The 13,380-nt window shown below is 35.0% G+C and overlaps 1 protein-coding gene across 1 annotated transcript; it reads left to right on the forward strand.

Moving 5' to 3' along the window:
- The first annotated feature begins 2,993 nt into the window (after nt 1-2,993).
- Nucleotides 2,994-4,515, forward strand: LOC133821781 (uncharacterized mitochondrial protein AtMg00810-like). Its single transcript, XM_062253928.1, has 3 exons — nt 2,994-3,343; nt 3,515-3,636; nt 3,794-4,515. Exons 1-3 carry the CDS (start codon nt 2,994-2,996, stop codon nt 4,513-4,515), a joined length of 1,194 nt encoding a protein of 397 aa, XP_062109912.1.
- The last annotated feature ends 8,865 nt before the right edge of the window (nt 4,516-13,380 follow it).

Below are 13,380 nucleotides of genomic sequence, written 5' to 3' on the forward strand. Positions count from 1 at the left end.
AAAAAAACACATCCATCCATTCAATATACATATTATCACACTTATACAAAAATGCAAGTAACCCACACAACATTTAATATGTATGTTAGCTGTATATATTAGTTGTAAATTAGCTGTAAAATTAGCTATACATTAGGATTAATTAGTTTCCTATATTGTCCTAGTTTCCTAGAATAGCTTCTCCAGTTTGTATATAAATATATGTTTATTTCTCAATGAAACATAAGTAAATACTAGTATCTTCACCTCTTGTTACATGGTATCAGAGCCAGGTTTATAAAGTTCGAATTTTGCTACAAAATTATAGTTTTTCTTTCGGGGTTTTGTATAAACACAAATTAAGGTTTAGTCTATTTTAGGGTTTATTTAAGAAACCCTATTTTCGTTGGTTTACTATTCTCACCTCCCACACCAAAAGAATCCATAGCCGCCGATCTCCGTTCCCCTGAAGTTCACTGGTCAGAATCCTTGCGTGTGGGCCCCACACGCTGCTGCAAGAAGCAGGTCATTTTTCCCACGCGCCTACACATGAGAGCGCGTGGCATCATCTACGGCGACCATTTTCATTCTGGCTGGTCTCCATTGCGTTTCTGGTTGATCAGTGCTTCATTTTTGCTCACCTAGTTTCCGTACTTGGGACTATGAAGGTTTTTTCTAGGTTCTTTGTTGTGATTCTACATGGTTTTTTTTGTGTTTACTGTTGTATTTATTTAAGGAGTTATGGCTAAGAATAAATCTGAGACAAAATCAGTGGTTGTATCTAATGTGGTTCCTATGATGTCCAAAATCACGGACCATAAACTGACTGGTTCGAATTACTTGGATTGGTGTAAGACTGTTTGAATTTATCTACGAAGTATTGACAAAGACGACCACTTCACTGATGATCCTCCTAAAGAAAAAGATGATTCATGGCAGGCATGGCTCAGGGAGGATGCTCGCTTGTTCATTCAATTATGGAATTCTATTGACAGTGAGATAATTGGGTTGATTAATCATTGTGAGTTTGTTAAAGAACTAATGGATTATTTGGAATTTTGTATTCTGGAAAAGGTAATCTCTCCCGTATGTATGAGGTTTGCAAAGCATTCTACCTTGGGGAGAAACAAGACCAGTCCCTTATGAACTACTTTATGGAGTTTAAAAAGACGTACGAGGACCTTAATATGTTGTTTCCATTTAGTCCTAATGTGAAGTTTCAACAATGCCAGTGAGAGCAGATGTCTATTATGAGCTTTCTAGCAAGCGAAGGCACAAGTTCTTTTTGGTTCTGATGTTTCCTCTTTACAAGACGTCTTTAGTCGTATTCTTCGCACGAAAATTACTCCATATGTTTCTCTTAATAGTGCTTTGGTAAGTCGTAATAATTATGCGCCTGGGAAATTTTCTACTCCAAATGGACATAGAGGAGGCAGTTCGCAAGGAGTTGAAACTTGAACATCAGATTCTAGAGTAATTATTTACAACTACTGTAAAAAGCCAAGCGACACCAAGTTTGAGTGTAGAAAGCTACAATTTAAAAACCAGCAAAAACACTCTGCTAATGTTGCGAGTACTATTGATGCCACTGATAAATCGATCCTTATTTCTACTGATGAATTTTCCAAGTTCTCATTATATCAGGTATCACTCAAGTCGTCATCTCCTTCCGTCACTGCTATTGCTGATTCAGGTTAATCTAATGCATGTCTTCTTTCTTTATCCTCCAAATGGCTCATTGATTTTGGTGCCACAGATCACATGACAGGTAATTCTAGTCTCTTTTCTACTTTTCATTCTCACACTTCCACTACTATAGTTACCTGAGCTGATGGGTCACCATCCTGTGTTTGTGGGTCTGGCACTATTACTCTGAAATCTCTGCTTACTTTGTCATCTGTCTTACATTTACCTAGTTTATCCTTTAATTTTCTCTCTGTTAGTCAACTCACTCATAATCTTAATTGTTACATCTCATTCTTTCTCGATCATTATTTATTTCAGGATCTTATGGCGAAGAAGATTATTCGTAAGGGGCATGAGTCTGGAGGCCTCTATGTTCTTGACATATCGCCACCAACTTCTATTGCTTGTTTGAGTGTCACTTCCGCTTTTGAGGCTCATTGTCGGTTGGGCCATCCATCTCTTCCTTTGCTCAAGAAACTTTGTCCGCAATATAGTAAGGTGTCTTCATTAGATTGTGAGTCGTGTCAATTTTCCAAACACCATTGTCTTAGTTCGAGTCCTCGAGTCAATAAACGTGCTAGTGTTCCTTTTAAATTAGTTCATTCTGATGTTTGGGGTCCTTCTCCTATTTTGTCTAAACCTGGATTCAAGTATTTTGTTACTTCTGTGGATGATTATTCTCGTGTAACTTGGTTATATTTAATGAAAAATTGTTATGAGTTGTTTTCTATATTTTGTGCATTTTGTGCTGAGATTAAGAATCAATTTAATGTTTCTATTCATACATTGCGAAGTGATGATGCCAAAGAATATACATCTGCTTTATTTCACTCTTATATGGTCTCTAATGGCATGCTTCATGAAACTTCTTGTGTTGATACTGCATCCCAAAATGGTGTAGCAGAATGTAAAAACAGACATCTTCTTGAAGCTGCACGAGCCCTCTTATTTCAAATGCAAGTTCCAAAACATTTTTGGGCCAATGCCATTTCTGCAGCGTGTTTTCTTATCATTCACATGCCATCTTCTATTCTTAATGGTTAGATCCCGTGTAAAATTCTCGTCTTCAGAAATGGTACAAGTGTTATTGTCCCAATCTTAACAAATATATTGTATCCATTGATGTTACCTTCATGGAAAACACACCCTATTTTTTGTCTTTATCTATTCCTACTTGCCAGGGGGAGGATAATGGTTTGTTGGTATATTTTATCACATCTTCTGACCCTAACACACTTCTTGAGGAGTCTCCTATTCCTCAACCTATCTAAGACACGACTCACGATGAGCCTCCTATTACTAAACCTGCCTTAGCCACAACTCCCGACATGCCTCTGCCTCATATTAAAGTGTACTCTAGGCATCCACCTCCTATTTCATGTCCTATACCTGCTTCTTTATCATCAGATCCGGTCCCAAGCGATGATCTTCCCAATGCGCTACATGAAGGTAAGAGTCAGTGCGCTTATCCTATTTCTTCTTTTTTTTCTTATAATCACTTGTCATCTTCTTCTTGCTCTTTTATTGCTTCCATTGATTCTATCTTGATTCCTAAGACTATTCGTGATGCCATATCTCATCCTAGTTGGCATAATGCAATGATAGATGAGATGAATGCTTTAGATGATAATGGTACTTGGGACATGGTAGATTTACCTTCACGAAAACGGGCCATAGGGTGTAAATGGATATTCACTGTTAAGGTCAATCTAGATTGATCGATTGCTCGATTAAAGGCTCGTCTTGTTGCTAAGGGTTATGCTAAGACCTATGGAGTGGACTATTGTGATACTTTTTCTCATGTTGCTAAGTTGACATCTGTTTGTTTGTTTTTTTTTTTCAATGGCAGCTACTCATCATTGGCCTTTATATCAACTAGATATCAAGAATGCTTTTCTTCATGGAAATCTTTAGAAGGAGGTGTATATGGAGCAACCTCTTTGTTTTATTGCTCAGGGGGATTCAGGGCAAGTCTGTCATCTTTGAAAATCTTTATATGGTTTGACACAAAGTCCTCATGCTTGGTTTGGTAAATTTAGTTAGGCTGTTGAGAAATTCGTTATGTTGAAAAGTAAGTCGGACCATTCTGTGTTCTATAAATGATCAACTGCCTATATCATTCTGTTAGTTGTGTATGTGGATGATATTTTTATTACTGGAAATGATACTAGAGGAATCTCATCTCTTAAATATTTCCTTCATACTCAGTTTCACACGAAGGATTTTGGGATGCTCAAGTATTTCTTGGGAATTGAGGTCACTCAGAGTAAACAAGGTATTTTTCTATTTCAAAGAAAATATGTCCTTGAATTGTTGACCGAGACAGGAAAATTGGGCGAAAAGCCTTGTAGTACTCCAATGAGTCCTAATGTGCACCTTAAAAGAGATGGGGAACCATTTGAAGTTCCTGAAAAATATCGCAGGTTGGTTGGAAAGTTGAATTATCTTACCGTGACCCGTCTAGACATTGCATTCTCAGTTAGTATTGTTAGCCAGTTCATGTCATCTCCAACAATTCATCATTGGGCAGTGTTAGAACAAATTTTGTGTTACTTGAAAGGAGCACCAGGACGAGGTATTATGTACGCAGATCATGGGCACACTCATATTGAGTGTTTCTCAGATGAAAATTGGGCAGGTTCCAAGGTGGATAGAAGATCTACATCAGGTTATTGTATTGTTGTTGGAGAAAATTTTGTCTCTTGGAAGAGTAAGAAACAAAATGTTGTGTCACGATGCAGAGCAGAGTCAGAATATAGGGTTATGGCACAGTCTGTGTGTGAGGTAATGTGGATCTATCAACTATTGACTGAAGTAGGACTTAAGACTTCAGTACTAGCAAAATTGTGATGTGATAGCCAAGCTACTCTTCATATTGCATCTAATCCTGTGTTCCACGAGTGGACTAAGCACATCGAAATTGATTGTCATTTTGTTCGTGAGAAAATTCAGCAAGGCTTAATCTCCACAGGATATGTGAAGATTGGCGAACAACTAGGAGAAGTTTTCACAAAAGCATTAAATGGGATGAAGGTTGATTATTTTTGTAACAAGCTAGGCATGATTAACATATATGCTCCAGCTTGAGGGGGAGTGTTAGTTGTATATATTAGTTGTAAATTAGCTATAAATTAGGATTAATTAGTTTCCTATATTTTCCTAATTTCCTAGAATAGATTCCCGAGTGTGTATATAAATATATGTTTATTTCTCAATGAAACATAAGTGAATACTATTCTCTTCACCCCCTATTACAATATATATATGTAGTCTACTCTGGTACCAATTATTGGTATTAAATTAGAAAAATATGAATACGCATCGAAATAAGATCTTTTAAAAAAGTTATTAATACCAGCCAGGATCATACATATATATAGATATATTAAATCACACATAAAAGGAATAGAGATTATCTCTTGTAGGCTATTAAGTGTCCTTGAGTCTTTTCGTATAAATCAACGATCTTCCTATCATTTCTGAAAGCTCACACCTTAGCCTTCCAGCCAATCATCAAACACACAAGGATGTGTGTGGACACATAGGATTCAAATGTTGATTTAGACTCTCTAGATGTACTCATCATATGAGATCTAGAGAGGATTGAGATGAGAGAGGCTATAGAAATTTCTAGAATTTCAGATTTAGGAAATTCTATCGTTTCTTTTCTTAGAGAGAGAGTCTAATAGTCAAAACAACTTAATAAAAACTTATTCTGAAAGTATCACTTCTTTTATGTTTATAAAGATAATTAACAAATTTAATTAATCTTTATTTTATTTAAAATAAAACTGACCAATTAAAACTTATTTAATTTAAATCATATTTAAAAATAATAATAAAATAAAAAAATATTTGAAATTCAAAATTCAAATTCAAGGGATAGAAAATATCCGTGGTAGGTGCCACTCACTGTGCAATACAGTGAGTGGGGTGTGGCACTTAGTGGCTCTCCCTGATTTTCTTATTTGTTTATTTAATTAATATTTAAGATAATATATTTATCCCAAAATAAAAATCAGTTAATTCAAAATTAACTTTATCTTAAAATATCAGTTTTAATAAAATAAATATCTTATAATAAGATAATAATTAAACTCTCTCTCTATATTAATCCAAACATGATTAATATTTATTTTAACATAACGTTTTTCAGAATAAAAACTATATAGTTAAATAAATAATTAATTCACAATTAATCAATTTTCTATAATTATCACATAATTATTTCCTTGCTCTGGAAAATTAATTCATTTGTAATTTAGTCTTTCTCTCTACAAACCTTCCTTATGACATCTTTACCCTTGACAGTGTAGGACAAATGTGACTTGGGGACCATGGACCTATAATATGAAGCTCCAATAAACCATATTAGTATTCAAACTCTTTAATATAATAAGCATATTTATTAATTCCATGATTACTCCACTATAAATATGGAATTGCACTCTAAGTATTTATAAAATTATATTTACAAAGTTTTCTTTGTAGCCCATCGATATAATCAATACATGTAGTTATTGTTGGGAATACCTATAAATGATCTTATTTATTTTCATGTAAATCATATTGTAGTATCCCAGAATATTTACTTAGCTAGCTAGATAGTAGTAGTTGAAGTAGTAGTAGTTACTATTAGTTTGTAGTATGTTAGATTCCGTAGATTTTGGTTCAAGCTGTGACTTAGTTGGACACTCATAGCAAGAGTTATGGATTTTATAAGTTTAACCTATAGTTTAAGAATATTAATTATAACATAATGTTTGATTAATATTGCTGGTCCTAGATATATTGTTATTATAACCTAAGGTTTAGATAGAACCATTAAGAGCATGACACTTGTCATAATCATGTTTATTAAGGATTTAAGTATTTTGATGAATAGTTTAAATAAATGAAAGATCTAGAAGCTCTAGAACCTTCCAAAAACTATTAGGATCGTATTATGACTTAGTCAAAGCTGTTTACTCAATTCAAAATATGCTGAAAAAGTGAAATTACGTGTTTGATATATCAACGTATGCCGATATATTGCAGCTATAGGGGCCGATATATCGCCTACGGAAGATACGGAAAACACGTCGACATTGCATGAACGATCAAACGGGGCTCAGCAATATAGGGGGAGGAGATATATCGCCTATGGGGGGCGATATATCGGCTCCAAGGCATGATTTTTAAATTTAAAAATAGCCTTAACCACTTAGACCTGCCTTTGAACGATTTTGACCGAGTTTTGGGTGTCTGTTGAATGAAAATTCAAATCTTTCACTCCTTGAACTCTATAAATAGGACCTAGTACTCAACCATTTTCTTCATTCTTCAAGCAGTCTTCAGAGCCTTCAAGTTGCTAAGGTTACTATAGAGAGATACACTTGGATTTTGGGTTAAAAGCTTTATCATTTTAAGCTTTTCTAAACACTTGGGAAGTGAGATATAGTGTATTTCGGTATTGTGGTTTAGATCATCCATAAGATCATTCAAGGTATTCTTATTCCTAAGTTCAATTCTTTATGGTTCTATAGTTTTCTTTTATTCAGATCCTAACTCTCGTTTATGATTCTTGATTAGGTATTTAAGTTTCTTGAAACTTAAGGTTTGTAACGTCCTGGATAGCCAAGACCGTTACACTGTGTGTTTAAAAAAAGTGCCAGACTTGCCAATCAAGTCATTTAAATAAAACCGTGTTGTTGAAACTATTAAGGAACTAGGGTTAAAAGCGTTTTGGTCTCAAAAGTCACGTTTCCATTAAGAAACATTGTTTATTTACACGGGATCCCAAAAATATCAGTTTAAAGGCCATTTACAAAAGTTACAAGGTTCAAATACATTAACCAGCCATACTAAGGCAAAACGAGCAGTTAGGTAATCCCTGTCCTGACTCACTCCTCGACCATGGTGATCGAACAGCTGGCTATGTACATTTCACCTCGGAGCTCTCCACCTCAGGCTTGATCCAGCTTGCCTTTGCCTTTACCTGCACCACGTAGCACCCGTGAGCCAAGGCCCAGCAAGAAAACACAGCAACAACAGAGCATGAATAATTAACAAACAAATCAATAACTCATAGTGTATCTCATAAACTCGGATATATCATCAGTCGGTACAATCAAGTATTTCACATACTAGGCATTTCAGTTCATAATACGCAATTCACAAACGATAACCAGGGCTAGCGCTCACAGGCTGCTCCCTCTGTTATCCTGTTATCTTTGGCTACCAGTGGCCAATCTGCGCTCTGTGCGCTAATTCCATGTACGACACTCCTAGGCCGCTTTTACATGTCCCATGGCATGATACCAACGTTGACACGATACAATCCTCGGGGGCACTTAGTCCCATCTCAATCATACAATCGGGTACAGTTTTCTTACCTTTCAATTCATTGGTTTCCGATGCCACGAAGCCGCGAGCACGGTCCACTACCCCGAGCCTCTCCAAAAACCTAACCACAACACAAACGAAACATCCTTTGTCATTAATCAATCCATAGCTACCTCCCCGGAATCAATCCCACACTCTCGGAACCCCCAAATCCCTAAAAAAATGCACCGAAGACATCCCTCGAACCCCCGGAGCAAAGGCTCAAAATTGCAAATTCTAACATCCTGAAATTGGCCTTGCGCCGCGGCGCAGCCCTGTAGGGCCGCAGCGCCCAGCAAGTCAGAGGACTCGCCTGCCCAGAAATTCAGCCTCGCGCTGCGGCGCGCTAGAACAGCGCCGCGACGCTCCTTTGCGAGCCCAGAAAATTTGGGTTTTCCCTGCGTTTTCCCCGAACCCAAATCACTCCAAATCATCCCAACTTCATACCCAAGCCCCAAAACTTATTTAAAACCCCACATAGACCAACCAAAAATCTATAAATACTATAATCCAGCTCAACTACACAATCACCCACAGAATTCACACTTAAATTCAGATTCAAACCTTTGAACCAAAGCTTGAGAAATATGTAAACCAGCCCCTTAAGATTCTTAAACCATAACAGCTATGAAAATTTAAACATGATACACCCTTACCTCAATCAAGAACCCAGCTTGAATTCTCCTCAACTCTAGCTTCAAATCACCTTCTCTTTTGATTATTCCAACTCTGAATTCATGCAAAACCAGCCACCAACTTGCTTTAATTCATACTCATCATCTAAAAACTAGACTTGAAACTTAAACATATTATAGCTAAATCCTTACCTCTGAGTATTCTTGGCCTAAGCTTGATTGATAACTTCAAACACCCCTTGATTCTCCTTCCAAGAGCTAAAGTTCAGCTTCCCTTTTTCTATCTTTCTTTTGTTCTTCTTCTAGGTCTCCAATATATTCAGCATAAAACCAACTCCCAAAATGTTATACGTAAATGTATTTCCTTCAGCTCAAACTTATCTATTTACTGCCAAAAGACCAATTTATCCCTCTAATAATATCCCTTTCTAACTAGACCTCAAGGACTTACTTGTCCTTTTACTGGTTTACAATTCTACCACCTCTCCAACAAAACTGGTTACTCTCTATGGTTACTAACAGTCACACAAGTTACCAAATCACCAGTTACCATTATCTAGTTTTCTAGGACTGTCTCAACACGTGCATCACATTGGTATCACCGCACCCACGTGGTACGATTCACATATCATAATTATCACATAACATAATACACATAGTCATATAACATGCTTAAAATCATAACCATGCTTCTAAATCATTAAAATCACACATAATTCCCATTATGCCCTCCAGGCACACTCATCAAGGCCCTTAAGCCCAATTAGTGAATTTGGGTCGTTACAAGGTTCTTCTTGGATGGTTTAGTGTTCTTTTCATCTCTTTTTGTTTAGAAACTCACCATTTTTACTGTTGGTTTATAGGAGTATTCTAATCCCGTTTTTGTTCCCACATATCCCAATTTTTGGTAAGGAAAATAGGATAGATTATATGTGTTTTTATGTTTATGTTATTATATGTTTTACGTTATGATATGCATATTTATGTATGAATATGTCTTGTAGTCTTTGGGGCTTATAGTTGCTTAGCTAGCAAACCCCAATGTTTTTATGATGCTTGGGGCTTATAGTTGCTTAGCTAGCAAATCCCAATCTTTTATGTCGCTTGGGGCTTGTAGTTGCTTAGATAGCAAACCCCAAGATTATTTATCATTTTCATGGTTTAGGGTTATGATTTAACCTACCTCGACTAGTAGAGGACCTAGATGGGTTATCATATACTACCATGTGATCTAACCCACCTCGATTAGTAGACAGAGGACCTAGATGGTTTATCACATGCCATGTTAATGAGCTAATGGCCATTAATATTGTAGTCCTATATGATATATGTTTTTATAGTTATATGTTTTATAGTATATGTTTATGATATAGTCTTGTGCTTATGCTTATGATTTATGATGTATGTTTTTAGTAGATTTTCCTTGCTGGGCATTAGGCTCACTCCTTTATTTTTAGCTTGATGCAGGAAGATGAATATGGAAGGCGGAAGGATTCTTGGTAGCTTGGCTTGTGTGTTAAGGATGAATGGATTCAATGGATTGCGTGTTGATCGAGGATGACGTTAATTTTTAGTCTTTTGAATTATGTTTCTTTTGTAATTCTGCACTTAGTTTTTGAACAATTGAATTAAAGTTAATGTTTTATGTTTTACAAACAATGGGATCCCTTACAATATCTATTACATTTTATATTGTTATATTAGCTTGTATTTGATACAATATTTTTGGATTTCAATAAAGATATGTTATTTATTATGTTTGTATCAAAATAGTAGCTATGTCTAGTAGTTTTAATGATCCAAGGTCTTAGAAATAGTTGGGTCATTACATATATTAAACAAATTAATATAAGAAAGCCTAGAACGTGTTTCTATAATTGAATTTATACAGAGATAATGATAAGAACACTTACATTATGTGCAATAGAATGAACAAGTCCTTCCTTCAGTTTCTCTAACCCTTGTATCCTTTCTGTCCTAGGGTATTACCAAAAAATTGAACCGATCATCAAATTTCTTCACAGCCTTCCAAAGTATCCTTAGAATGACCTAGACTAGAGTGAGCAATTCTCAACACATGGGATAGATACAAGGAGAAGAAGAGAAGAGAATATTGAGGTTTAGAAAATGACTTTTGTTGTAGAGAGAGTCTGAAACCCTAAAGCATCAAAACTAGATCTTTTGATCATCTGTTCATCTGTTTTCAACTCTTACTTAGAATTCCTTTTATAAGCTCGATTAGGGCACTTATTTAATTAAAAAATCAATAAAATAATAGGTAATGTCAACCATTAGGTCAAAATTATCATGGGCTTTAGATTCGTGAAATTTCCCATTTAATTATAAGCCCTTTAGAATTAAAATCAAGGCCCATATTATTATATTGATTACTTAATTAAATAATTATTTAAATCCTTTATCAAATTAATTATTTATAATTTGAACCTTGATTTAAACTTATTTATTAATTTAGACACCAAATTGTCTTGATTAATAAATCTCCCCTAAAATCTCTTTTCTTCTCTAAATTGCATAACTCTGTAAAACTATCAAAAATGACTTGGTCAACTTTGATAATTAAATTAATTAATTGAGACTATCTAGATGGATTTATCCAAGGTACAGTGGGGACCATGAGCCTATGAAATCAAACTTCAACAAGTTATCATAAATTTAACAAATAAATTTACTAACTTATTAATTCCTCATGAATCTAATAAAGACTCGGAATTGCACTCTTGAATTCATAGAACACTCTATAACCAATATAGATACGTTATTAGTTATCCATTGTTACAACCATAATTATCACTCAATCCTCTAGAGACGGTCTACAATGAGATGGGACTAAAATACCGTTTTACCCCTCATTGTATTTTATTCTTAAAACACTTAGTTCCTTGTAAATGATATTTCACTAAACTAATATCAATTACTGAAATAAGATCTCTATCATTTAGCACATCGAATCAAACTGAAAGGAAATCATCGTTTTACTTCTTCATCAGAAGCTATAGATGTTCATATCCATGATTAACACTCCCTTTCAATTATACTACCAAGTTCCCAAGATGTAAGTATGGGCTAGTCCATAGGGTAAGATGGTAATGGACAAGACAAAGAACTCAAATAATACAATCAGTTAGAATACTAACCACTCAGAGTTGAGATTGAATTGACCTATGGTCAACTATATAATATGACTAGAATAAATGCTAACGGTATGTTTACTTATTCTACCTACTATCAATATCGGTCCAGTCCGATGTAAAAAATTCATCTGATCTTATCTACTTTGCTATTGTTCTAGAAAGAACATAACACTACAATGTGTAGGTAGATCATATTGTAGATTGGAAAGTCAGTGTAAATCCTGTGCACTAACTAATCTTAGGACTAACTTATTTTTGAACATATAATCATATTTATATTCCACTGTGATTACGTCACTATAAATATGATTAGCTATATGCTTGGGATTAAATAGAAAATTATATTAAACAAATAATCAAGAAAATAAAACATGTGAACAAAGTGATTGATCTAGTCAAAAATGATTTCTATTCTTTTATTGATAGAATGGGATTACAAAGAAATTAGGTTATAAATAGGGCATAAAAGCCCAACAATTATGTCCACCATTTATTGGTTCATTAATTAGGGCTGTTCAAAATTACAATTTTACCCTTTTAATTACCTCTTGATTCTTAAGTACCATTAATTCACTAAAAATAATTAATCTATAATCAAATTATAGATCCGAGCTCAATAACTATCCAATTATAGAATTAACCCTTAAGGGAACCAATATTCGATCCATTAGGAAAGTATGGATTCCAATATTGTAAATCATGTTCCCAGCCCTTCATGATATTGAATCTCCAAAACAAAAGTCACTAGCCTCATTATACTAAGAAACCTTAACGAGTGAATCAAAAGATCCAATAACAACAAACATGAGTTCATGACAACTCAAGATTTAGAGTGATTTACAAATGATCATTTATTATGTGTGCATCCTAAAATTCACCACGAGTCTTTTATTTAGCTCGTGTACAACTGGCGAGTAAAGGACTGTAATAGATGATCCATAAGTTCGTATTTTCTCCACAAAGGCAGCACAATTCCCCAGGTCAATAAAATGAGATGGGGAATGCAAAGCAATAAGCACGAGCTTGTAATGTTTATAAGGCATTGCATCCGTAACATGAGCTCACGATGCATTCAGCTTGGGGTACGCTAGAGACCTGATGTATCCTTGGATCCTTAGAAACCCGGATACGTTATATAGACGTGCATGGTCAAACATGGTATGTTCGCAGATCCCTGAAAACCCGGACATGTAATATAATTGTACATGGTTAGGCATGGTATGTCCGATTATCCCTGAGAATCCAAGATCAGTTTTACCTAATGATCAGACCATACCTTAGGATAAATTGTAATATTTATAATTAGTGTGGTACAGGTAACACTGGGGGTTAAGTCACGTGATGACCCCAAGACCTATCCAAGGATTTTCCATATAAATACTAAGGTCTTGGATAGGAAAAGAGGATGATTTTTCTGTAATGCAAAAACTCTGTCAAAATTTAGAGAGAAAAAAGTAATAATATAGACTCGTGGACTAAGTGGATTTTAACCCCCGAACCACATAAAAAAGACGAGAGTTCTTGAGAGTTCTTTTCTGGTGCTCTTGAGTATCATTTTCTTATTG

The sequence above is a fragment of the Humulus lupulus genome, chromosome 1, assembly GCF_963169125.1.
Source record: "Humulus lupulus chromosome 1, drHumLupu1.1, whole genome shotgun sequence".
Lineage (NCBI taxonomy): Eukaryota > Viridiplantae > Streptophyta > Magnoliopsida > Rosales > Cannabaceae > Humulus > Humulus lupulus.

Coding starts and splice junctions, on each gene's coding strand:
- LOC133821781 (XM_062253928.1), top strand. CDS start 2,994: ATGCCTCTGCCTCATATTAAAGTGTACTCTAGGCATCCACCTCCTATT. Junction 3,344..3,514: donor TCACGAAAACGGGCCATAGG/GTGTAAATGGAT, acceptor TTTCAATGGCAG/CTACTCATCATTGGCCTTTA. Junction 3,637..3,793: donor CTCAGGGGGATTCAGGGCAA/GTCTGTCATCTT, acceptor TCATTCTGTTAG/TTGTGTATGTGGATGATATT.